This window comes from Rana temporaria, chromosome 5 (assembly GCF_905171775.1).
Source record: "Rana temporaria chromosome 5, aRanTem1.1, whole genome shotgun sequence".
Lineage (NCBI taxonomy): Eukaryota > Metazoa > Chordata > Amphibia > Anura > Ranidae > Rana > Rana temporaria.
The window spans coordinates 3,059,566-3,087,289 of NC_053493.1; the positions used below are offsets into that span (position 1 = coordinate 3,059,566).

Below are 27,724 nucleotides of genomic sequence, written 5' to 3' on the forward strand. Positions count from 1 at the left end.
AGAATTGTTACATTGTATCTCTTGATCTTTTGTTACAAGGACATATCTATTTCCTCTGCTCCTCTGCTCCCTCTAGTGGCCACTGTAATATTGTAGTACTGCCCATGATAAAAGAACATTCATTCAGAACAGAAAACATAACACAACGCGCCGCCGTGCGTTAAAGCAGATCATTGATTTTCAAAATTAAAAATAAATAAATAAACACGCAGAACATCGGTGAGCACTCTGGAGTGGTGCAGAGAGTGGTGCGGTAGCTCTCTGTACTATTTCATAGTGAATGCCGGGTGTTGTGGTTGGGGGCGGGCCCATGACACCCATACTCACACTATGGCCCGGATTCACAAAGCACTTGCGCCGACGTATCTCCAGATACGCCGCGTAAGTGCAAATATGCGCCGTCGTATCTGTACGCCGTGCCCACAGAACTAAGATACGCCTAAAAATAACTTGCCTACGCCGGCGTAGAGTGGGCGCATATTTACGCTGGACGCATGTGGCGCTCCTATTGATTTTCTATTTAAATATGCAAATAAGGGAGATACGGCCATTCACGAACGTACGTGCGTCCGACGCAGTGCGCGTAAGGTTATACGTACGTCGTAAAGTTATGCCCCATAAAGGAGGTGTAACTCAGCAGCATCCATGCAAATGGAACACAAGCCGACGTATTTTACGTAGTTTACGTAGTACGTGAATATGGCTGAGCGTAGGTTACGTTCACGTCGTAGGCAGTGATCCGACGTATCTTAGGGAGTAGTTCCGACGTGATTCTGAGCATGCGCACTGGGATGCGTCCACGGGACGGCGCATGCACCGTTCGTTATATGTATCTGTCTGGCGCTCGGCCCATCATTTGCATGGCTCACGCCCACTTCCACCTACGCCGACTTACGCCTAGGAAACCCAGCACAGTTTTGGGAGCACTGGCTTTGTGAATTCCATACTTGCCTCTCTGCGCTGCGTCGGCGTAGCGTACCTTTTTTGCGCTACGGCGCGTAATGTGCACCCGCTCTCTGTGAATCCGGGCCTATGTTTTTAATCCCCTGGGTTGAGTGAGGCTGGGTGTCATCCCACCCAGGAGGCTGAGGACATCGTGTGGTAAAAAGAGAGTACTGCGGAAGACCTGCAACTTCAGGGGGGAGGTGATTGAACATTTGCCCAGAGTTAGGCATCAAGTTTAGTACTAATGTATTATATCTTATACTGCAGAAACAATATACGAGAAAATACATTTAATGACAATGATACATTTTATATGAAGTGACCTGTGTCAGGATGTAAGGGTCAAATTAAACATAATACAGGAGATGATCAGAGACTGCAGACATACTACAGAAGATGGTCAGAGACTGCAGACATAGTACAGGAGATGGTCAGAGATTGCAGGCCTACTACAGGAGATGGTCAGAGACTGCAGACATAGTACAGGCGATGGTCAGAGACTGCAGACATAGTACAGGAGATGGTCAGAGATTGCAGGCCTACTACAGGAGATGGTCAGAGACTGCAGACATAGTACAGGAGATGGTCAGAGACTGCAGACATGGTACAGGAGATGGTCAGAGACTGCAGACATAATACAGGAGATGGTCAGAGACTGCAGACATAGTACAGGAGATGGTCAGAGACTGCAGACATAATACAGGAGATGGTCAGAGACTGCAGACATAATATAGGCGATGGTCAGAGACTGCAGACATACTACAGAAGATGGTCAGAGACTGCAGACATAGTACAGGCGATGGTCAGAGACTGAAGACATGGTACAGGAGATGTTCAGAGACTACAGACATAGTACAGGAGATGGTCAGAGACTGCAGACATAATACAGGAGACGGTCAGAGACTGCAGACATAGTACAGAAGATGGTCAGAGACTGCAGACATAGTACAGGAGATGGTCAGAGACTGCAGACATAGTACAGGAGATGGTCAGAGACTGCAGACATAGTACAGAAGATGGTCAGAGACTGCAGACATAGTACAGAAGATGGTCAGAGACTGCAGACATAGTACAGGAGATGGTCAGAGACTGCAGACATAGTACAGGAGATGGTCAGAGACTGGAGACATAGTACAGGAGATGGTCAGAGACTGCAGACATACTACAGGAGATGGTTTCTGCACAGCTGCATGTGTGCTCCCTCAGCCGCTGCCTCTTCAGCTAAAGACAGGTAGTAAAAACGTGGCTCAATCATGAGGTTGTACCGCCCCTCAACCACTAGTGTGAACCAGCTGTAAGTTCCAGACAGCCTCATGCGGCCCCTGTGCCACAGGTTGGGTACCGGAGGTGTAAGGACTGACAATCAGCCATCGTGACGGCGTCCTTCGTCCTCCTCCATACATCACAGTAACTCGAACACTCTCCATATTGGACAACTGTTGCCCGGCTTGCCTCATTTCACCCAATCTTTCGCTGATTTGAGCGCGGGGCGGGGGGGGGGGGGGGCAGGGGTGTTCTTCAATGTCACCGAACGCCTTTAATGAAAACGAGAGAATAATATTTAGTTTTTTGAGCAGCGTGCAGGCCTGCCGCGCCGCCTTGACATTGAAGAATGGCCTTCTCCATGGCGCGCAGTACCGCCGTGTCAAACCTTTCCACTCGCTCGCCTTACAAATTGCGGAGAACACCTTATTTAGGTGGGAAGAATGGCCGACATTAATCTTAATACGGGACTTGAACACAGCGTGAGCGCTAGAATTAATTTATTAGCTGTCTTCAAGGTAGACTGAGCTCTGCTCCGGGAAACGGCGAAGGCCAATCATGATTTTGTTAAGATGCTCATTCCTCGGAAAATTACTTGGTTACGTGTCCTTGGTCGGGGGTTGTGTTCTCTGCATATCTTAACTGGCTGTTCCCGGCAGCCGGGGTCACAAAGGGAGGCATCGGCGTTCATCCCAAGTGCCGGCAATTAAAGTGCGACTTCGGGTTTTACTAACCGGGAAGAAGAAAGTATAGTAGAGGACTACACGCCGTATAACTTAGGCACTGCGCTGCCTAGGCACACTGGAATGATGAGATCCTTAAATACAAGCTCCACCCCTCATGTCATGTGATTATTCAAAACTGAGAAGGCACCATGGGAGGAGCATGTGGTCTTCCTTGAGTTGGGAGGAGCATATGGTCTTCCTTGAGTCTACTCTTCTAACAGGCCACCAAAAAGAAGAAATCCTTCCGCATGGCTTCCTTTGTGCAGGGCTGGATTTACACACTGTGATGCCTAGGCACACTTGCATGATAAGGCCCGTTTATACAAGCTCCACCCCTCCTGTCATGTGATTATTTAAATAAAACCTGAGAATGCTCCATGGGAGGAGCATGTGGTCTACTTTGGAAGTGAAACTTCTCCTGAAACCAACTATCAACCACCAAAAAGATGACATTTTTCTGCATGACCTTCTTGGTGCAGGGACGAATTTAGGCACTGCGCTGCCTAGGCACACTTGAATGATGAATCCCTTTTATACAAGCTCCACCTCTCATGTCATGTGATTTGTAAAACCTAAGAATGTACCATGGGAGGAGCATGTGGTCTACTTTAGGGGTAAGATTACTCTTGAAATCAACCATCAAAAATTACTAAATCTTTCTGCAAGACCTTCTTTGTGCAGAGCCAGATTTAGGCACTGTGATGCCTAGGCGCACTTGCATAATAAGGCCCTTTTATACAAGCTCCACCCCCAATGTCACGTGATCAGTAAAACCTGAGAATGCACAATGGGAGGACCATGTGGTCTTCCTTAAAACCACTCTTCAAACAGACCACCAAAAAGAAGAAATCCTTCCACACGGCCTCATCTGTGCAAGGCCGGATTTAGACACTGCTCTGCCTAGGCACACTTGAATGATGAGACCCTTGAATACAAGCTCCACCCCTCATGTCATGTGATTGGTAAAACCTGAGAATGCACCATGGGAAGACCATGTGGTCTACTTTAGAGGTAAGATTACTCTTCTTGAAACCAACCAGGAAAAATACAAAAAAAAAAGAAACTCTTCCGTTAGACCTCCTTTGTGGATTTAGGTACTGTGCTGCCTAGGCACACATGAATAATGAGGCCCTTTTATAAAAGCTTCACCTCTTGTGTTATGTGATTAGTAAAACCTGATAATGCACCATGAGAGAAGCATGTGCGCTTTCCCCGACTTGTTCATTCCCCGACTTGTTCATTCCCCGACTTGTTCATTCCCCGACTTAGTTGGGGTAGGCGGTACACTTTGGTGGGGGTGGGTCAGCCACACCGTGTGACCTTTGACCTCTGGGAACCCACCTTCTGACCTTTGACCTTTGGGGGAGGTCCCTGTTCCAAGTCCTGAGTCCTAGCCATATTCTTCAATGGGAAACTCTAACCCTAACCCTAACCCTAACCCTAGTGTCTACTTGAGAGGTAAGACTATTTTTTTAAACAGACCATCAGAAAGAAGAAATCTCCCCAATGGGGTTGCAGAAGTTTTTACTTTTCTCCCGTTTATCAAAAAACCCCAAAAATATTGGAGTTGACAATCAGGAATTTATCCACACTGGCAGGTTGCTTACTACTAATCTCTATTTCCTGAAAAGTTATTTTCTATTAAAGATTTGAACATCCTGGAAGTGTGAGCAGGTCGCCCTTGTCATCTGCCCTCTCATACTTGCGCTCGTCCTTCGCTGTCAGAGCTGGGGGGGGGAGGGGGGGTGACGACAGCCTGGATGACACAAGCATGTTTGCTGCCCAGACATCTGTCAGCGCAATATTGGTTTTGGTCCCCGAAGCAGAAACAATTGACCAAGGTCAGCTATGGGGGATCTCATTGGCATTCAGGCGGCGAAGAGCGTCCACTTGGCATAGTGTTGGAAAACCTTTCATCTCCGTGCCAGGGATTGGCAGAGTGGTGATTTCCCTGTCAGGCTGTCTCGGGTTATGCGTTGTGTTCGCTGCCAACCCCCAACTGTCTTATCACAAATTTCCACCTGCAAAGCAGCGACAAGGCTACCCCCGCCATGTATGGGGCATAGTGTTGCTGTCATGGTTAGGGGGAGGGTGGGGGAGTGGATTTTTGGGAATGCTAATCAAGAACATTCTGTCCGTTTTTTTATATGAGGCACAGCGCTCACAAACTTATCCCCTAAATAAAAAATAATAAAACCTCATTAATATGACTTCCTTTCACATGTCTACAAGAATAAATTCTCGGTTTTACACAATTGTTTTGCATGTGTCTTTTAAGGTTCTTTGCCGTAGGGATTCACTAAAAGGTTACTTAGCTTGGGTTCAAGTTCGTGATTTCCATAACAAACAGGATTCAAGCGATTGTATGAAACTGGGTTCTCTTGTAGTGCAGATTTTGTGTCATTCCCAGGTGAAGAGCCTTCTTTGGTCTTATGGTGCCCCCATTCCTTCTTACCAGGTCTTCTCAGTGTTGGGTGACAATCTGTGTTCTTCTTCAGAGGTCTTCTCAGTGTCGTGAAGACCCTTTTACCCAAGGCTTTGTCATTGTTATGGAGCCGTCTTCCTTCTACCCAGGTCTTCTTGTTATGGGGCCCCTTCTGGCACAGACCTTCCTTTAGGGTTATCGAGCCTCCTTCCTTCTACCCAGGTCTACTTCCTCCTATAGTGCCAGCTCCTTTCTACCCAGGTCTTCTTTTTTGGAGCATCTTGCTTCTACCCAGGTCATCTTCTTCATGTGGAGCCGTCTTCCTTTTACCCAGGTCTTTTTCCTCCTATGGAACCTTTTCCTTCTAACCAGGTCTTCTTTTTATGGCACCTCTTCCTTACTTCTAAGCAGGTCTTCTTTTTACAGAGCATCTTCCTTCTACCCAGGTCTTCTTCTTCTAATGGTGCCTCCTTCCTTCTACCCTAACCTTCTTCTTCTTCTTTTTATGGAAACTTCTTCATCCTACCCAGGTCTTCTACTTGTTATGGAACCTCCTTCCTTTTATCCAGTTATTTTTCCTCCTATGGAACCTTTTTCTTCTAACCAAGTCTTTTTTATGGAGCCTCTTCCTTTTACCCAGGTCTTCTTCTTCTTCTTATGGAGCCTCCTCCCTTCCACCCAGGTCTTCTTTTTATGGAGCCTCTTCCTTCTAAGCAGGTCTTCTTCATTTTATGTAGACTTCAGTCTTCTAAGCAGGTCCTCTTCATTTTATGTAGACTTCAGTCTTCTAAGCAGGTCTTCTTCATTTTATGTAGACTTCAGTCTTTCTAAGTAGGTATTTTTTCTTCTTATGGAGCCTCCTTCCTTCTACCCAGGCCTTCTTCATATGTAGCCTCCTTCCTTCTTATGTAGCCTCCTTCCTTCTATCCAGGTCTTTCTCTTCTTATGGAGCCTTCTTTCTTCTACCCAATTCTTATTCTGCAACCTGTAGAATTTTTTAAATGTCGCCCTATGGAGATTTGTAAGGGTAAAAGTTTGTCGCCATTCCACGAGTGGGGCGCAATTTTAAAAGCGTGACATGTTGGGTATCAATTTACTCGGCGTAACATTATCTTTCACAATATATATTTAAAAAAATGGGTTTACTTTACTGTTGTCTTATTTTTTTTTGTAAGACCGCTGCGCAAATACGGTGTGACATAAAGTATTGCAACGACCGCCATTTTATTCTTTAGGGTGTTAGAAAAAAAATGTATAATGTTTGGGGGATTCTAAGTAATTTTCTAGCAAAAAAAAATTGTTTTTAACTTGTAAACAACACATCTGAAAAAAAGGCTCGGTCCTTAAGTGGTTAATGAAAACGTTTGGGATTCATTGACTTGATACTACCTGACCCTGACCTCTAAAGTGCACCAAAAAAAAGCAGAACGCATTTGATAACCATTTTCTCTCTCATTGGGTACATAATAGGTGGAGAACCATGCTATGGGTGGATTAAGCTGAACTGATATTACTTTCTCTTGCAGCTGCTGGCTCTCTCTGGAAGGAGGACTGCTCTACGCCTTTGTCGGACCGGCCGCCGCTGTTGTTTTGGTATTTTGTTTGATGAATCCTAATAATTATAGATATATATATATATTTTTTTTTCATTCCTTGAACATTTTGTCTTTTCATTCTGATTCATTGAGAATTGCCCTTTTTTTTTTAGAATAGGGATTTGTCGCGGTGTGGCGGTTCTCCTCAGAATCCGGCGAGGCTCAGCCTCATAAACAGCGAAGGGGATTAATGATCTCACAGAACGCTAATCCTGCATTCTAAATCGCCACCAATAATGATTTAGGGATTATAAATTCCGCTTACCCGGCCGCCATAATCCATATTTCTTAGAAAAACAGTTTAACTTTCTGCAAGTTTAGTAGCGGCGCGCGGCGGAAGGCAGGCACCGCTCTTAGCTGTTTCTCTTAGTCCACCTTCTTAGGGGTTAAACGAATCGGTTCACATGTGGAATAGTGATGTCACTTTTGACAGGTTTCTTTTTCTCATTAGAATTAGAAAAAAATGACAGCTGGTATCTGATTGGTGGTTATGGGCACCATGGCCATTGTCATCTCCTCCTGGGACTGTTATTATTGTACATATAGGTGCAAAATTGCCCAGATTATGACCACTGTGAATGATGAGCGGAGCCACATATATGGATTAATGGTGACATCAGAACTTATTAGAAGTAACATAGAGATAGTGATGACATCAGGAGTAATATGTGGTGACATCAGAAGTAGATAGTGATGGATTCTGGAGTAACCTAATAGGAATAGAGGTGACATCAAGAGAAGCATAGGAATAATATGAACACCAGGAGTAACATAGGAGGAATTATATGGACACCAGGAGTAACATAGGAGGAATAATATGGACACCAGGAGTAACATAGGAGATAGTGATGACATCAGGAGTAACATAGGGGATAGTGATGATATCAGGAGTAACATAGGAGATAGTGATGATATCAGGAGTAACATAGGGGATAGTGATGACATCAGGCATAACATAGGAGATAGTGATGCCATCAGGAGTAACATAGGAGATAGTGATGACATCAGGCATAACATAGGAGATAGTGATGATATCGGGAGCAACATAGGAGATAGTGATGACATCAGGAGTAACATAGGCGATAGTGATGACATCAGGAGTAACATAGGAGATAGTGATGACATCAGGAGTAACATAGGAGATAGTGATGACATCAGGAGTAACATAGGAGATAGTGATGACATCAGGAGTAACATAGGAGATAGTGATGACATCAGGAGTAACATAGGAGATAGTGATGACATCAGGAGTAACATAGGAGATAGTGATGATATCAGGAGTAACATAGGGGATAGAGATGACATCAGACATAACATAGGAGATAGTGATGCCATCAGGAGTAACATAGGAGATAGTGATGACATCAGGCATAACATAGGAGATAGTGATGACATCAGGAGTAACATAGGCGATAGTGATGACATCAGGAGTAACATAGGAGATAGTGATGACATCAGGAGTAACATAGGAGATAGTGATGGCATCAGGAGTAACATAGGCGATAGTGATGACATCAGGAGTAACATAGGAGATAGTGATGACATCAGGCATAACATAGGAGATAGTGATGCCATCAGGAGTAACATAGGAGATAGTGATGACATCAGGCATAACATAGGAGATAGTGATGACATCAGGCATAACATAGGAGATAGTGATGACATCAGGAGTAACATAGGCGATAGTGATGACATCAGGAGTAACATAGGAGATAGTGATGACATCAGGAGTAACATAGGCGATAGTGATGACATCAGGAGTAACATAGGCGATAGTGATGACATCAGGAGTAACATAGGAGATAGTGATGACATCAGGCATAACATAGGAGATAGTGATGCCATCAGGAGTAACATAGGAGATAGTGATGACATCAGGCATAACATAGGAGATAGTGATGATATCGGGAGCAACATAGGAGATAGTGATGACATCAGGAGTAACATAGGCGATAGTGATGACATCAGGAGTAACATAGGAGATAGTGATGACATCAGGAGTAACATAGGAGATAGTGATGACATCAGGAGTAACATAGGCGATAGTGATGACATCAGGAGTAACATAGGCGATAGTGATGACATCAGGAGTAACATAGGAGATAGTGATGACATCAGGAGTAACATAGGAGATAGTGATGACATCAGGAGTAACATAGGAGATAGTGATGATATCAGGAGTAACATAGGGGATAGTGATGATATCAGGAGTAACATAGGAGATAGTGATGACATCAGGGGTAACATAGGAGATAGTGATGACATCAGGAGTAACATAGGAGATAGTGATGACATCAGGAGTAACATAGGAGATAGTGATGACATCAGGAGTAACATAGGAGATAGTGATGCCATCAGGAGTAACATAGGAGATAGTGTTGATATCAGGAGTAACATAGGAGATAGTGATGACATCAGGAGTAACATAGGAGATAGTGATGACATCAGGAGTAACATAGGAGATAGTGATGACATCAGGAGTAACATAGGAGATAGTGATGACATCGACATAACATAGGAGATAGTGATGACATCAGGAGTAACATAGGAGATAGTGATGACATCAGGAGTAACATAGGAGATAGTGATGACATCAGGAGTAACATAGGAGATGGTGATGACATCAGGAGTAACATAGGAGATAGTGATGACATCAGGAGTAACATAGGAGATAGTGATGACATCAGGAGTAACATAGGAGATAGTGATGACATCGACATAACATAGGAGATAGTGATGACATCAGGAGTAACATAGGGGATAGTGATGACATCAGGAGTAACATAGGGGATAGTGATGACATCAGGCGTAACATAGGAGATAGTGATGACATCAGGAGTAACATAGGAGATAGTGATGACATCAGGAGTAACATAGGAGATAGTGATGACATCAGGAGTAACATAGGAGATAGTGATGACATCGACATAACATAGGAGATAGTGATGACATCAGGAGTAACATAGGGGATAGTGATGACATCAGGAGTAACATAGGAGATAGTGATGACATCAGGCATAACATAGGAGATAGTGATGACATCAGGCGTAACATAGGAGATAGTGATGACATCAGGAGTAACATAGGAGATAGTGATGACATCAGGAGTAACATAGGAGATAGTGATGACATCGACATAACATAGGAGATAGTGATGACATCAGGAGTAACATAGGGGATAGTGATGACATCAGGCATAACATAGGAGATAGTGATGACATCAGGAGTAACATAGGAGATAGTGATGATGTCAGGAGTAACATAGGAGATAGTGATAACATCGACATAACATAGGAGATAGTGATGAATGACATCTGGCATAACATAGGAGATAGTGATGATATCAGGAGTAACATAGGAGATAGTAATGACATCAGACATAACATAGGAGATAGTGATGACATCAGACATAACATAGGAGATAGTGATGACATCTGGCATAACATAGGAGATAGTGATGACATCTGGCATAACATAGGAGATAGTGATGATATCAGGAGTAACATAGGAGATAGTGATGACATCTGGCATACCATAGGAAATAGTGATGACATCAGGAGTAACATAGGAGATAGTGATGACATCAGACATAACATAGGAGATAGTGATGACATCAGGAGTAACATAGGAGATAGTGATGACATCAGGCATAACATAGGAGATAGTGATGACATCAGGAGTAACATAGGAGATAGTGATGACATCAGACATAACATAGGAGATAGTGATGACATCAGGAGTAACATAGGAGATAGTGATGACATCAGGAGTAACATAGGAGATAGTGATGACATCAGGAGTAACATAGGAGATAGTGATGACATCAGGAGTAACATAGGAGATAGTGATGACATCAGGAGTAACATAGGCGATAGTGATGACATCAATATAACATAGGAGATAGTGATGACATCAGACATAACGTAGGAGATATTGATGACATCAGGAGTAACATAGGAGATAGTGATGATGTCAGGAGTAACATAGGAGATATTGATGACATCTGGCATAACATAGGAGATAGTGATGACATCTGGCATAACATAGGAGATAGTGATGACATCTGGCATAACATAGGAGATAGTGATGATATCAGGAGTAACATAGGAGATAGTGATGACATCTGGCATACCATAGGAGATAGTGATGACATCAGGAGTAACATAGGAGATAGTGATGATATCAGACATAACATAGGAGATAGTGATGACATCAGGAGTAACATAGGGGATAGTGATGACATCAGGAGTAACATAGGAGATAGTGATGACATCAGGCATAACATAGGAGATAGTGATGACATGAGGAGTAACATAGGAGATATAATATGGACACCAGGAGTAACATAGGGGATAGTGATGACATCAGGAGTAACATAGGATATAGTGATGACATCAGGAGTAACATAGGGGATAGTGATGACATCAGGAGTAACATAGGGGATAGTGATGACATCAGGAGTAACATAGGGGATAGTGATGACATCAGGAGTAACATAGGAGATAGTGATGACATCAGGAGTAACATAGGAGCTATAATATGGACACCAGGAGTAACATAGGAGATAGTGATGATATCAGGAGTAACATAGGGGATAGTGATGATATCAGGCATAACATAGGAGATAGTGATGACATCAGGAGTAACATAGGAGATAGTGATGATATCAGGAGTAACATAGGAGATAGTGATGACATCAGGAGTAACATAGGAGATAGTGATGACATCAGGAGTAACATAGGAGATAGTGATGACATCAGGAGTAACATAGGAGATAGTGATGACATCAGGAGTAACATAGGAGATAGTGATGACATCAGGCATAACATAGGAGATAGTGATGATATCAGGAGTAACATAGGAGATAGTGATGACATCGACATAACATAGGAGATAGTGATGACATCAGGAGTAACATAGGGGATAGTGATGACATCAGGCATAACATAGGAGATAGTGATGACATCAGGAGTAACATAGGAGATAGTGATGACATCAGGAGTAACATAGGAGATAGTGATGACATCAGGAGTAACATAGGAGATAGTGATGACATCAGGAGTAACATAGGAGATAGTGATGACATCAGGCATAACATAGGAGATAGTGATGACATCTGGCATACCATAGGAGATAGTGATGACATCAGGCATAACATAGGAGATAGTGATGACATCAGGAGTAACATAGGGGATAGTGATGACATCAGGAGTAACATAGGAGATAGTGATGACATCAGGAGTAACATAGGAGATAGTGATGACATCAGGAGTAACATAGGAGATAGTGATGATATCAGGAGTAACATAGGAGATAGTGATGACATCAGGAGTAACATAGGAGATAGTGATGACATCAGGAGTAACATAGGAGATAGTGATGCCATCAGGCGTAACATAGGAGATAGTGTTGATATCAGGTGTAACATAGGATATAGTGATGATATCAGGCGTAACATAGGAGATAGTGATGACATCAGGAGTAACATAGGAGATAGTGATGACATCTGGCATACCATAGGAGATAGTGATGACATCAGGAGTAACATAGGAGATAGTGATGACATCAGGCGTAACATAGGAGATGGTGATGATATCAGGCGTAACATAGGAGATGGTGATGATATCAGGAGTAACATAGGAGATAGTGATGACATCAGACATAACATAGGAGATAGTGATGACATCAGACATAACATAGGAGATAGTGATGACATCAGGCGTAACATAGGAGATAGTGATGACATCAGGCGTAACATAGGAGATAGTGATAACATCAGGAGTAACATAGGAGATAGTGATGACATCAGGAGTAACATAGGGGATAGTGATGACATCAGGCGTAACATAGGGGATAGTGATGACATCAGGCGTAACATAGGGGATAGTGATGACATCAGGCGTAACATAGGGGATAGTGATGACATCAGGCGTAACATAGGGGATAGTGATGACATCAGGCACAACATAGGAGATAGTGATGATAATTAAATAGCAATCTAGAATGCACACCAGATATACTGTAGGTAATACCTTATGAAAAGCAGTGATATTTGGAGTAATCTTGGAAGAATCAGGGTCACATCAGGATTGATCTTGGAAGGACAATGATAATATTAGGATACATCGGAAGAGGGTTGGGGTGGGATTATGACGGTGCCTACATATAATAATAGAAAACAACGAGTAATTAAAACATCCAATTTTTTGTAGACATGATTAATTACTCTTTGTTTCTATTATTATATGTTGGCACCGTCATAATCCCACCCCAACCCTCTTCCAATGTATTTGACTTCTTGGGATGAGGTGCCGGATGCTATGTGGTTACCCGGGTCCGAAACAAATAAGATAATATTAGATTACATAGTAGAAATAATGGCAAGCTAAGGAATCTAGAAATGATAAAGGTTACATTGTACCTTCACTGGAAAAATCCCTTCACTATTTTGTGCATTTAGTATTTTGTAGCTTCAATCGTTTTGTTTTTCTCAGTACTAATATTATTTTTATGAGTAACATTTTTGTTCATGCAGGTGAACATGGTCATCGGCATTTTAGTATTCAATAAACTGGTATCCAAAGACGGAATCACTGACAAGAAGCTCAAGGAGCGGGCAGGGTAAGTCAGTTTGTGTCGTCTGAGAGAACTCGATGTGATCAATAACCAGCTTAGATAATTGTAGAGCGAAGCCTAAAGTTAAATGCAAATACGGGATACAACAAACCCCCCCCCCCCCAGAAAAAAAACTCCACATCAACATAATATCCCATAGGTAATGCTACCTGGAAGGAAGCCTAATATAAATGGGAGGTCTTATGATACAGCTGGTAGGAAGTAGGTAATACAGTGCCTTGAAAAAGTATTCATACCCCTTGAAATTTCCCACATTTTGTCATGCTACAACCAAAAACATAAATGTATTTTATTGGAATTTTATGTGATAGACCAACACATAGATGGGAGGTCTCAACATAAGGCTGGTAGGGTGTAGGTTATATAGACAATTGATCTGACTGGTAGAAATTACATTATATAGGCAGGAGGTCCCATTAAAGATACAGCTGATAGGAGGTAGGTAATATAGGTGGGAGGTCTCAAGATTTGGCTGGTAGGTAATATAGATGGAGGGTCTTGTGATATGACTGGTAGGAAGTAGGTAATATAGGCAGGAGGTCTCAAGATAAAGCTGATAAGAAGTAGGTAATATAGGTGGGAGGTCCTATGATACGACTGGTAGGAAGTAGTTAATATAGATGGGAGGTCTCATGATATGACTGATAGGAAGTAGGTAATATAGGTGGGATATCTCAAGATATGGCTGATAGGAAGTAGGTAATATAGACAAGAGGTCTCCTGATATGACTGGTAGTAAGTACCATAGGTAATATAGACAGGAGGTCCCAAGATATGGCTGATAGGAAGTAAGTAATATAGACAAGAGGTCTCCTGATATGACTGGTAGTAAGTACCATAGGTAATATAGACAGGAGGTCCCAAGATATGGCTGGTAGGAAGTAGGTAATATAAGCGGGAGGTCTCAAGATATGGCTAAAAGGAAGTTGGAAATATAGATGGGAGGTCTCATGATATGGCTGGTAGGAAGTAGGTAATATAGCTGGGAGGTCTCAAGATACGGCTGATAGGAAGTAGGTAATATAGGTGGGAGATCTCAAGATATGGCTGATAGGAAGTAGGTAATATAGACAAAAGGGCTCCTGATACGACTGGTAGTAAGTACCATAGGTAATATAGACAGGAGGTCCCAAGTTATGGCTGGTAGGAAGTAGGTAATATAAGCGGGAGGTCTCAAGATACGGATGATAGGAAGTAGGTAATATAGACAAGAGGTCTCATGATATGACTGGTAGTAAGTACCATAGGTAATATAGACAGGAGGTCTCATGATATGGCTGGTAGGAAGTAGGTAATATAGGTGGGAGGTCTCAAGATATGGCCAAAAGGAAGTTGGAAATATAGATGGGAGGTCTCATGATACGACTGATAGGAAGTAGGAACTATATATGGGGAAGTCTCATGATACGGCTGATAGGAAATAGGTAATATAGACAGGAGGTCTCAAGATATGGCTGGTAGGAAGTTGGAAATATAGATGGGAGGTCCCATGATACGACTGGTAGGAAGTAGGCAATATAGGTGGGAGGTCTCAAGATATGGCTGGAAGGAAGTTGGAAATATAGATGGGAGGTCTCATGATACGACTGGTAGGAAGTAGGAACTATATATGGGGAAGTCTCATGATACGGCTGATAGGAAATAGGTAATATAGACAGGAGGTCTCAAGATATGGCTGGTAGGAAGTTGGAAATATAGATGGGAGGTCCCATGATACAACTGGTAGGAAGTAGGTAATATAGGTGGGAGGTCTCAAGATATGGCTGGAAGGAAGTTGGAAATATAGATGGGAGGTCTCATGATACGACTGGTAGGAAGTAGGAACTATATATGGGGAAGTCTCATGATACGGCTGATAGGAAGTAGGTAATATAGACAGGAGGTCTCAAGATATGGCTGGTAGGAAGTTGGAAATATAGATGGGAGGTCCCATGATACGACTGGTAGGAAGTAGGTAATATAGGTGGGAGGTCTCAAGATATGGCTGGTAGGAAGTAGGTAATCTAGGTGGGAGGTCTCAAGATATGGCTAAAAGGAAGTTTGAAATATAGATGGGATGTCTCATGATACGGCTGATAGGAAGTAGGTAATATAGACAGGAGGTCTCAAGATATGGCTGGTAGGAAGTTGGAAATATAAATGGGAGGTCCCATGATACGACTGGTAGGAAGTAGGTAATATAGGTGGGAGGTCTCAAGATATGGCTGGAAGGAAGTTGGAAATATAGATGGGAGGTCTCATGATATGACTGGTAGGAAGTAGGTAATATAGGCAGGAGGTCTCAAGATAAAGCTGATAAGAAGTAGGTAATATAGGTGGGAGGTCCCATGATACGACTGGTAGGAAGTAGTTAATATAGATGGGAGGTCTCATGATATGACTGGTAGGAAGTCGGTGATATAGCTGGGAGATCTCAAGATATGGCTGATAGGAAGTAGGTAATATAGACAAGAGGTCTCCTGATACGACTGGTAATAAGTACCATAGGTAATATAGACAAGAGGTCTCAAGATATAGCTGGTAGGAAGTAGGTAATCTAGGTGGGAGGTCTCAAGATATGGCTAAAAGGAAGTTGGAAATATAGATGGGATGTCTCATGATACGGCTGATAGGAAGTAGGTAATATAGACAGGAGGTCTCAAGATATGGCTGGTAGGAAGTTGGAAATATAGATGGGAGGTCTTATGTTACGACTGATAGAAAGTAGATGGGAGGTCTCACGATATTGTTTGTAGGACGTAGCTAAAATAGATGGGAAGTCTTACGATATGGCTAATAGGGAGTAAGTAATATAGACGGGAGGTCACAGGATAAGGCTGGTAAGGGTTTTTATAGCCAGGAGGTCTCATGATACAGCTTTTAGGAAGTAGGTAATGTAAATAGAAGGTCAAGATAAGGCTGGTAAGGAAGTAGGTTTTATAGACAGTAGATCTCAATATATGAATGGTAGAAGTTAGGTTATATAGACAAGAGGTCTCATGACACAGCTGGTAGGGGGTAAGTTATATAGACAAGGGGTCACATGATAAAGCTGGTAGGGAGTAAGTTATATAGACAAGGGGTCACATAATAAGGCTGTAAGGAGTAGATTATATAGACAGGAGGTCTCATGATAAGGCTGGTAGAGAGTAGGAAATATAGACCAGGACAGTTCCTTCAATGGTGGAAAGTGTACTTCATGACCCCCCCCAACCCCAATCAGGACCACACAGAACACGTCCTGGCTTTACTTGAGAAATATGATCCGTTCCAGTAGCCCTGTGGCATGAGAACAGCAGGCTTCTTCTTGGAACACCCTACTTGAGAATGCCAGGGCAGCACCTTGGCACAACGACAAGAGATCATGGAAATTTTAGCCTGTTGATTGTCTGGAACTCGTCCTAAATTGACCAGCTGCACAAACTCGGGTGCATCAAGGGTGTCTTCCAGAAAAAAAAAAATATTAAAGAAAATGTAAGACTATAACTAACTTGTTGCTGAAGTCTTTTCAGATCTCTCATTCAAATGTTAACTTTTAGAAATTCTCAGTTTACACCGCGACACAAGTTGTTGGTACAGAAAATGAAGCGGCTGGCTCGCCAATGTTTCAGTCAATGTGCCTGTTCAGCAGGTCACACGTCAGATAGGAAGAGGTTACAATACACCAAAAGAATGCAAATTTGAACAATGATGACTAATTACCGTATATACTCGAGTATAAGCCGACTTTTTCAACACATTTTTTATGCTGAAAAAGACCCCCCCCCTCGGCTTATACTCGAGTGAGGATCTTCCGCTGTGTCAGTCTTAACTGTTCCACATCGTCCACTGTAACAAAGCCCAGCCTCCTCCTCGTTCGTGATAGACGGAACCAGGGATGGACTGGGACAGAAATTTGGCCCTGGACTTCATCCAGACTGGCCCACTTTGACAGGTCTCTCCCATGGCGACCAGACAACTCCCCCCCCCCCCCCCTGGCCACCCAAGCCCCCTCTCCCCCTTCACTAGCCACTTGCCATTCTACTTTATTAGAGTAGAACGGCTGGTACTGGTACTCTTATAGGCAGTACCAGTGGGGAAGCTAGACATTATTTCACCCAAATCAGTTTGGTGCCCCCCCTTATGGGAAAAGTTTAGGCAGAAGTGAGAAACTCCCAGGCCATAGCTGTTGAGTCAGCTGTCTGTCCCCTCCCCCCATGCTCCTCTGTCATCCCCCCTGCTCCTCTGGTCCTCCCCCTGCTTCTTTGTTACCCCCAGGTGAGCGCTGCGGGGAGGGAGAGACAGAGGAGCAGAGGGGGGCAGCAGTCCGCTGTCACTGAAGCCGGCCCACTGAGCCATCGGCCCACCAGGAAACTCCCTGTGGTCCCAATGGCCAGTCCATCCCTGGACGGAACACTGATAACAATGCTGGGAAACTGAATCAGTGTTCCGTCTATCATGGACGAGGTGGAGGCGGGGTTTTGTTACAGTGGACGGTGCGGAATGGTTAAGACTGACACAGCGGATCAAAGGTACATGAGGCTGAAAATTGGCAAAGTGAGGGCTGCAGATGGGCACAGTGAGGGCTGCAGATGGGCACAGTGAGGCTGCAGATGGGCACAGTGAGGCTGCAGATGGGCACAGTGAGGCTGCAGATGGGCACTGTAAGGCTACAAATAGGCACAGTGGGGCTGCAGTTGGGCACAGTGAGGCTGCAGATAGGCACAGTGAGGCTGCCGATGAGCACAGTGAGCCTGCAAATGGGCACAGTAAGGCTACAAATGGGCACAGTGGGGCTGCAGTTGGGCACAGTGAGGCTGCAGATAGGCATAGTGAGGCTGCAGATGGGCACTGTAAGGCTACAAATAGGCACAGTGGGGCTGCAGTTGGGTACAGTGAGGCTGCAGTTGGGCACAGTGATGCTGCAGATGGGCACAGTGAGGCTGCAGATGGGCACTGTAAGGCTACAAATAGGCACAGTGGGGCTGCAGTTGGGCACAGTGAGGCTGCAGATAGGCACAGTGAGGCTGCAAATGGGCACAGTAAGGCTACAAATGGGCACAGTGGGGCTGCAGTTGGGCACAGTGAGGCTGCAGATAGGCACAGTGAGGCTGCCGATGGGCACAGTGAGGCTGCCGAGGGGCACAGTGAGGCTGCCGAGGGGCACAGTGAGGCTGGAGAGGGGCACAGAGAGGCTGCAGAGGGGCACAGTGAGACTGAAAATGGGTAGTGAGGCTGCAAATGGACACAGTGAGGCTGCAGATGGGTACAGTGAGGCTGTAGATGGGCATTGTTGACCCTCTTTTACACTTGCAGTAGCTACTGCATTTTCCACCCTAGGCTTATACTCAAGTCAATACGTTTTCCCATTTTTTGTGGTAAAATTAGGCGCCTCGGCTTATTTTCGGGTAGGCTTATACTCGAGTATATACGGCATATCCAGATGCCACACACAACTGTGCTGATACATAATACAACCTCCATAATCAGAAAAGTGGGTAGATGAGGTGAAATTGTGGCAAAGCTCCCTATTTTCCCTATTATTCCATGCTCCAAATATACATTGGGGGGTCACAATGGAAATGAGACCATCAATTGAATGTTGATTGACACATGAGGGTCACTTTGTAGAAACACCAGAGCTCAATGCAACGGCTTAGAAGAAATACCATGGCAGGGGGGCATTAGATGTGGAAAGTGCATGTATTGGCGATGACGAGAATAGATAATGAGTAGTGACCTATGGCAGGGAACAGACGTGCTGCCCCCTGTAGGTACCATTCAAAGTTCCTGAAAGGTGACATACCCCCAACCATGTGCTACTAGCCAAATCTGGGACAAGGCCATCCAGCGCCCAGGGCAAAGATGCCACAATGCGCCCCCCCTCTTCCCTTAGGGTTAGGGTCAGGGCTCCCAAATCCCTGCCATAAACCATTGCGCCCAGGGCAGCCGGCTCTCCCGCCCCCCGGCCCTGCTACTGGCAGCATGACCTATGGAACTTCAGACGGGGACCAGGTGACCCCTTTGCAACTAATTTTCTTCCTGAGTCTTCAAAATATTGTTTTATCGTGTTCCTGGTTTTTGATCACATTGGGTGTCGCTGACATATTATTTTATTTGAACCGTATGTTGTTTTCCCGCCTTCCATGGTGATCTGTCTGAAAAATGCGTTGGAACACAGTTTGGGGTTTAATTAAACACAATCCAATTGAATTATTGGCAGAAGAGAATCTCAAAGTTGTTATTTTTTTTTCATATTTTTGCGTCCTACAAGAAAAAACTCCCAAGATAGAGAAAACATGATAAATCATACGTTAGTGAGTGAGAAACTTGTAAAGCGCAACACATGCGAACTGAATGGCCTCTGGGCGCTGTATCCATTTCATGGGTAAGGAACCCCCTGACCTCAGAAGAGATGGGTTTTAATCTTTCTCCTGAAGGCCAGGTGGTTCTCCTCCAGTCGGATGGTGGTTGGTAGAGCGTTCCATAGTCTGGGTCCCTGGACTGCAAATCTTCGATCTCCTTTGGACTTGTACCTGGCTTTGGGTATCTGGAGGAGGTTTTGATTGGTGGATCGCAGAATGCGATTGGAGTTATGGGCTTTTATTTTTTCGCATAGATATTGGGGGGCGTTGCCTTGAATACACTTATGTATTACTAGGGTTGTCCCGATACCACTTTTTTAGGACCGAGTACAAGTACCGATACTTTTTTTTAAATGTGTCCCCAAATGCAGCCATGTCCCCCCACAAATGCAGCCATGTCCCCCCCATATCCAGCCATGTCCCCCCCATATCCAGCCATGTCCCCTCCCATATCCAGCCATGTCCCCCCCATATCCAGCCATGTCCCCCCCATATCCAGCCATGTCCCCCCCCCATATGAAGCCATGTCCCCCCCCATATGAAGCCATGTCCCCCCCCATATGCAGCCATGTCCCCCCCCCATATGCAGCCATGTCCCCCCATATGCAGCCATGTCTCCCCCCATATCCAGCCATGTCCCCCATATGCAGCCATGTCTCCCCCCATATCCAGCCATGTCCCCCCATATGCAGCCATGTCTCCCCCCATATGCAGCCATGTCTCCCCCCATATGCAGCCATGTCCCCCCATATGCAGCCATGTCTCCCCCCATATCCAGCCATGTCTCCCCCCATATCCAGCCATGTCTCCCCCCCATATCCAGCCATGTCTCCCCCCATATGCAGCCGTGTCTCCCCCCATATCCAGCCGTGTCTCCCCCCATATCCAGCCATGTCCCCCCATATGCAGCCATGTCTCCCCCCATATCCAGCCATGTCCCCCATTTGCAGCCATGTCCCCCCCATATCCAGCCATGTCTCCCATATGCAGCCATGTCCCCCTTACCTGCATCCCGCCGCATCCCCGCTGCCGCCGACTGGTTAATACGCGCGGGGAACATCACAGCTTTCATTTGAATAGCTGTAATGATTCGCGCCGCGCTGCGTATAGACACTCCCCCTTGCTCGGGATTGGACAGTTCACCCGAGCAAGGGGGAGTGTCTATATGCGGCGCGGCGGGAAAGACTACAGCTATTCAAATGAATGCTGTAATGTTCCCCGCCCGTATTAACCAAGTGGCGGCGGCAGCGGGGATGCGGCGTAGCGGCGGGATGCGTTGGCGGCGCCGGCGGCGGCGGGGGGGGGGAGTATTCTATTTCGGTATCGGGGGTATTTGCGGGAGTACGAGTACTCCCGCAAATACTCGGAATCGGTACCGATACTAGTATCGGTATCGGGACAACCCTATGTATTACACTTATGTACGTTAGGTTGTGTGCTGGGCGAGGCTTGGTGAGGACTTGTTATTGAGTCATGAAAACCAAATTGTATCAAAATTGTGTCGCAATGGAGGATTCACATCTAATGATCGACTTCATCTTTCATTTAATTATTATTTTTTTTCTTTTGAAGTGCTGTAATTGTATTTATTAGATCGTGATTAGCAAGGTACCACCATCCCCCAAAAATATATTCAATTTAGAAGCATATACCAGAATTGGACTTTTTAAGTGCCAAAATATACAAAAAAACTTATTTTATTTACAGCATTGCTTAACCACTTAAGCCCCGGACCATTATGCAGCTAAAGGACCTTGCCCCTTTTTGCGATTCGGCACTGCGTCGTTTTAACTGACAATTGCGCGGTCGTGCGACGTGGCTCCCAAACAAAATTGGCGTCCTTTTTTTCCCACAAATAGAGCTTTCTTTTGGTGGTATTTGATCACCTCTGCGATTTTTATTTTTTGCGCTATAAACAAAAATAGAGCGACAATTTTGAAAAAAAAAGCAATAATTTTTACTTTTTGCTATAATAAATATCCCCCAAAAAATATATATAAATTTTTTTTTTTTTCCTCAGTTTAGGCCGATACGTATTCTTCTACATATTTTTGGTTAAAAATCGCAATAAGCGTTTATCGATTGGTTTGCACAAAATTTATAGTGTTTACAAAATAGGGGATATTTTTATGGCATTTTTTTTATATATTTTTTTTTACTACTAATGGCGGCGATCATCGATTTTTATCGTGACTGCGACATTATGGCGGACACATCGGACACTTTTAACACATTTTTGGGACCATTGTCATTTTTCACAGCGAAAAGTGCTATAAAAATGCACTGAAAATGACAATTGCCGTTTAGGAGTTAACCACTAGGGGGCGCTGTAGGGGTTAAGTGTGACCTCATATGTGTTTCTAACTGTAGGGGGGCGGGGCTGGACGTGTGACGTCATTGATCGTCTTTCCCTATATCAGGGAACACACGATCAATGACACTGCCAGTGTGAAGAACGTGGAGGCTGTGTTTACACTCACCTCTCCCCGTTCTTCAGCTCCTGTGACCGATCGCGCGACCCACGGCTGGGCACTTAAAGAGGATGTACCCTTACGTGATTGTGCCCAGCCGTGCCATTCTGCCGATGTATATCGGTGTTAGGCGGTCCTTAACCACACGGATATACGTCGGCAGAATGGCACGGCTGGGCACATCAACGTATATTTACGTTGTCCTTTAAGCCCAGCTGTGGGGTCGCGGGCGCGCTCCCGCGACCCGATCCGAAGCTCCGTGACCGCGGGACTCGTGGACCCAATCGCCGTTGGAGTCCCACGATCGGTCCCTGGAGCTGAAGAACGGGGAGAGCTGTGTGTAAACACGGCTTTCCCATTCTTCACTGTGGCGGCGCATCGATCGTGTGATCCCTTATATAGGGAGACACAATCGATGACGTCACACCTACAGCCACACCCCTTACAGTTGTAAACACACTTGAGGTCACACATAACCCCATCAGCGCCCCCTAGTGGTTAACTCCAAAACTGCAATTGTCATTTTCACAGTAATCAGTGCATTTTAAGTGCATTGTTTGCTGTGAAAATGATCCCAAAAATGTGTCAAAAGTGTCCGATGTGTCCGCCATAATGTCGCAGTCACGAAAAAAATCGCTGATCGCCGCCATTAGTAGTAAAAAAATAATAATTAATAAAAATGCAATAAAACTATCCCCTATTTTGTAAACGCTATAAATTTTGCGCAAACCAACCGATAAACACTTATTGCGATTTTTTTTTTTTTACCAAGAATAGGTAGAAAAATACGTATCGGCCTAAACTGAGGGTTTTTTTTTATATATATATATTTTTGGGGGATATTTATTATAGCAACAAGTAAAAAATATTGCATTTTTTTTCAAAATTGTCGCTCTATTTTTGTTTATAGCGCAAAAAATAAAAACCGCAGAGGTGATCAAATACCACCAAAAGAAATCTCTATTTGTGGGAAAAAAAAGGACGCCAATTTTGTTTGGGAGCCACGTCGCACGACCGCGCAATTGTCAGTTAAAGCGACGCAGTGCCGAATCGCAAAAAGGGGCAAAATCCTTTAGCTGCATTTTGGTCCGGGTCTTAAGTGGTTAAAATCACAAGAATTTATAAAAGCAAATTCTTAATATTCAACTTATCCATCAGGTCAAAGCATTTATATTCGACCCTCCAGATATAACCTCAACATACCCCATTGATCAGCTAATTCATATCGTATAGTTTACTACAGATACAATCATACAAATGGCAACATTTCTATCCATTCATACAGTGCTGGTTCTTGCAGTGCAATGCGCTTCTGGAAGAATGGTCAATCATTCCCATGAAGTGGGTTGTCAGCGCCTGGGACGAGGCAAGTAATCTGCGCCCCCCTGACCCACGGACTTACCTGTTTTCAGCTAGCTCCAGTCTGGTCACATGATCTGCTGTGTGAGACAGCGGTGGCTGTAGGGAGGAGGAGAGCGTGCTTGATAATGACTGGTAAAGCCTGGAGTGGTGACATCATGCAAATGTTCCTATGTCCCATCTGTTGTTGGCGCTCCCTCCTCTCCACACTTGTGACAGTGCCCCTCTAAATTTTGCGCCCGGGGGGCGGTGGCCCCCCTCGCACCCCCCACGCTACGCCACTGTATCTGTGGTAAACTTTATAAACATGGACGATCTGCCCAAGAGTGTTTTCGGGTTGTTTGTTTCAGGAGTTTCTAATCTTAATATTTTGAGATGATGGATATATAGAACATTAAAGCGGTAGTTTCCCCTCAAAAAAAATGTTACCCTTAGATTGAGGCTCATTTTGTCTAGGGGAATCGGCTAGTTGTTTTAAAATCGAAGTTGTACTTACTGTTGTAGAGAGCGATCTTCTCCGCCGCTTCCGGGTATGGGTCTTCGGGACTGGGCGTTCCGATTTTGATTGACAGTCTTCTGACAGGCTTCCGACGGTCGCATCCATCGCGTCACGAGTAGCCGAAAGAAGCCGAACGTCGGCGCGGCTCTATACGGCGCCTGCGCACTGACGTTCGGCTACTTTCGGAAAATCCTGACGCGATAGATGCGACCGTCGGAAGCCTGTCAATCAAGAAGGAACGCCCAGTCCCGAAGACCATACCCCGAAGTGGCGGAGAAGATCGCTCTCTACAATGGTAAGTACGGCTTCGATTTTAAAACAACTAGCCGATTCCCCTAGACAAAATGAGCATCAATCTAAGGGTAACAATTTTTTTGAGGGGGAACTACCGCTTTAAGAGCCGGTTCACACACAGGCGGCACGACTTTGGGGGGCGACTCCGCAAGGAGACTCGGGCAAGGCGATCTTAAAGCGGAGGTTCACCCTTAGAGAGCACTTTTTAGCCTTAGATTCCTGCTCGTTTTGTCTAGGGGAATCGGCTATTTGTTTTAAAATATGAGCCGTACTTACCGTTTACGAGATGCATCCTCTCCGTCGCTTCCGGGTATGGGCTGCGGGAATGGGCGTTCCTTCTTGATTGACAGTCTTCCGACGGTCGCATCCATCGCGTCACGATTTTCCGAAAGAAGCCGAACGTCGGTGCGCAGGCGCAGTATAGAGCCGCACCGACGTTCGGCTTCTTTCGGCTACGAGTGACGCGATGGATGCGACCGTCGGAAGCCTCTCGGAAGACTGTCAATCAAGAAGGAACGCCCGCTCCCGAAGACCCATACCCGGAAGCGACGGAAGAAGATGCATCTCGAAAACGGTAAGTACTGCTCATATTTTAAATCAAATAGCCGATTCCCCTAGACAAAACGAGCAGGAATCTAAGGGGAAAAAAAAAAAATTTAATAAATGGGTGAACTCCCGTTTTAACACGACTTGAGAGGCAACTTGCAAAATGACTTCTGTATTGAAGCCAATGCCCAAAATCATACAGGAACCTTTTTCTAAGTCGGAAGCGACTTGTGTCGCTCCTATTAGAACGGTTCCATTGAATAGAGCGGACCGCGACTTGTCAGGCGGCTGAGTCGCCTGACAAGGTCGCCCCTGTATGAACCGGCTCTAAGAGCTTTCTTTTATAAGTTCTTCTGTGATTTTTATTTATTTAGTTACTTGTATGTTTTGGTATATATTTCTAGATTGAACATGTTTTCCTATTGGTGGAACTCAATGGACGTCTATCTTTTATTTTTCCTAACTACGAAAGCCTTTGCATTAAATAAGGGACATCGGTACACCAGGTCCATGACAGTTTTGAGCCGGTAAACATGTGTTTGTTGACTAAAAGGCCTGGAAAGATCAGACCTTGGCTTTCAAGGTTATAAATACCACGAAAGAGAAGCCAGGGTGACGTGGGAAGCTTGCTTTTCTGACAATTCTTCCATCAATAGAGGGGCTCTATCTGCATCACCGCTTGTTAACAACTTACACCATTGATTTTCCCATTAGGATTACTACATTTTCTTCCTTTAGAAGCTATTTTTATATTTGAAAAAAAAACAGTTTTCTTAGAACTGTTTTTAAGGACTCTTTCAAAACATTGCGTCTTTTAACCCCTTCCATACCGGGGGGCACTTATACACCTTCCCGCCCAGACCAATTTTTAGGTTTCAGTGCTGTTGCAATTTAAATTACAATTGCGCGGTCATGCTACACTGTGTACCCAAACTAAATTTTTATCATTTTGTACCCACAAATAGAGCTTTCTTTTGGTGGTATTTGATCACCTCTGGGATTTTTATTTTCTGCAAAAAAAAAAAAAAAATGACCGAAAATTTAGAAAAAAAAATAAAATAATTTGTTTCCGTTATAAAACATTGTAAATACGTTTGTTTTCTCCTTCACTAATGGGCACTGATGGTACTGCAATGACTGGCACTGATAAGGTGGCACTGATGGGCACCGATGAGGTGGCACTGATGTGGTGGCATTGATGATGGGCACCAATATGCGGCACTGATGGGCACAGATAGAGGGCACGGATGGGCAGGGATAGGCGGCATGGATGGGCAGGGATAGGCGGCACGGATGGGCAGAAATAGGCGGCATGGATGGGCACTGATAGGCGGCATGGACGGGCACTGATAGGCGGCATGGATGGGCATAGATGGGCACTAACTAATGTGTTGTACTAATGGATGCCAATCAGTGCCAAACAATGCCTGACAATCAGTGATGCCCATTGTAGGCACTGATTGGCATCCATTGTGGCACTGATTGGCATCCATTATGTGTCATCCCTGGTGGTCTAGGGTGGCATACCTTTGATTTAAATCCATGGTGATCTAGTGGAATCCCTGGTGGTCCAGTGGGCATCCCTGGTGGTCCAGTGGGCATCCTCAGGGGGGGGCTGTGCTGATAATCGATCAGCACAAACCCCCCCTGTCAGAGGAGCACCCGATCGGCTCTCCTCTACTCGCGTCTGTCAGACGCGAGTGAGGAAAAGCCGATTACCGGCTTTTGCTGTTTACATCGTGATCAGCCGTGATTGGACACGGCTGATCACGTGGTAAAGTGTCTCCGTGAGAGACACTTTACCTAGATCGGTGTTGCGGGGTGTCAGATTGACACCCTACAACAACGATCGCCGCGATGCGCGCCCCTGGGGGTGTGCAGCGGCTCAGAATCCTGAGGACGTCATATGACGTCCAGTCAGGATTCTACAACCACTTTGCCGCCGTCAATCTGTCATTGGCGGGCGCCAAGTGGTTAAAGTCTTAAAGTAAGACGAGATGCAACAACTCTTTCCAAGTGTGGCGGGAATGATGACGTGGTAGTCATCAAGAACTTGTTGGACTCTAGTGCATTGGAAGATCACATTGGCTGCATCCTAACATGGAGCCCTGATGAGGATAATGTATGTAAGAGCAGTTTTTGTTTGATTACTGCTCCAAAACTGAAGCCTCTTGGCATCATCCAGACTATATATTCTCATCCAGGGTTCTTTGGAACTCTAGGGGATCTTCCAGGTTGTTAGTGGTTCCTCGAACCCATGTGAGGTGTTTGCTGCTATCTGGGGATCCACTACAGAAAGGAAGTAAGGTTAAGCCCTGTACACACGATAGGTTAACCAGAGGACAACGGCCTGAAGGACCGTTGTCTTAGGTTAACCAATGAAGCTGACTGATGGTCAGTCACGCCTACACACCATAGGTTAAATAACCGATCGTGTCAGAACGCGGTGACGTAAAACACAACGACGTGCTGAAAAAAACGAAGTTCAATGCTTCCAAGCATGCGTCGACTTGATTCTGAGCATGCGCGGGTTTTTAACCGATGGTTTTGCCTACTAATGATCGGTTTTGACCTATCGGTTATCAATCCATAGGTTACATTTTAAAGCAAGTTGTCTTTTTTTTAACCGATGGTTAAATAACC

At 44.7% G+C, this 27,724-nt stretch overlaps 1 protein-coding gene across 2 annotated transcripts in view; it reads left to right on the top strand.

The window, feature by feature from the left end:
- ADGRB1 (adhesion G protein-coupled receptor B1) overlaps window positions 1–27,724 on the top strand; it is a 735,432-nt gene that overhangs the window by 628,457 nt on the left and 79,251 nt on the right. For both annotated transcript variants that reach the window (XM_040352071.1, XM_040352072.1), the window contains exons 23-24: window positions 6,885–6,951; window positions 13,489–13,574. In XM_040352071.1, the coding sequence (XP_040208005.1) occupies window positions 6,885–6,951; window positions 13,489–13,574 (153 nt within the window). The remainder of the gene's footprint in view (window positions 1–6,884; window positions 6,952–13,488; window positions 13,575–27,724) is intronic.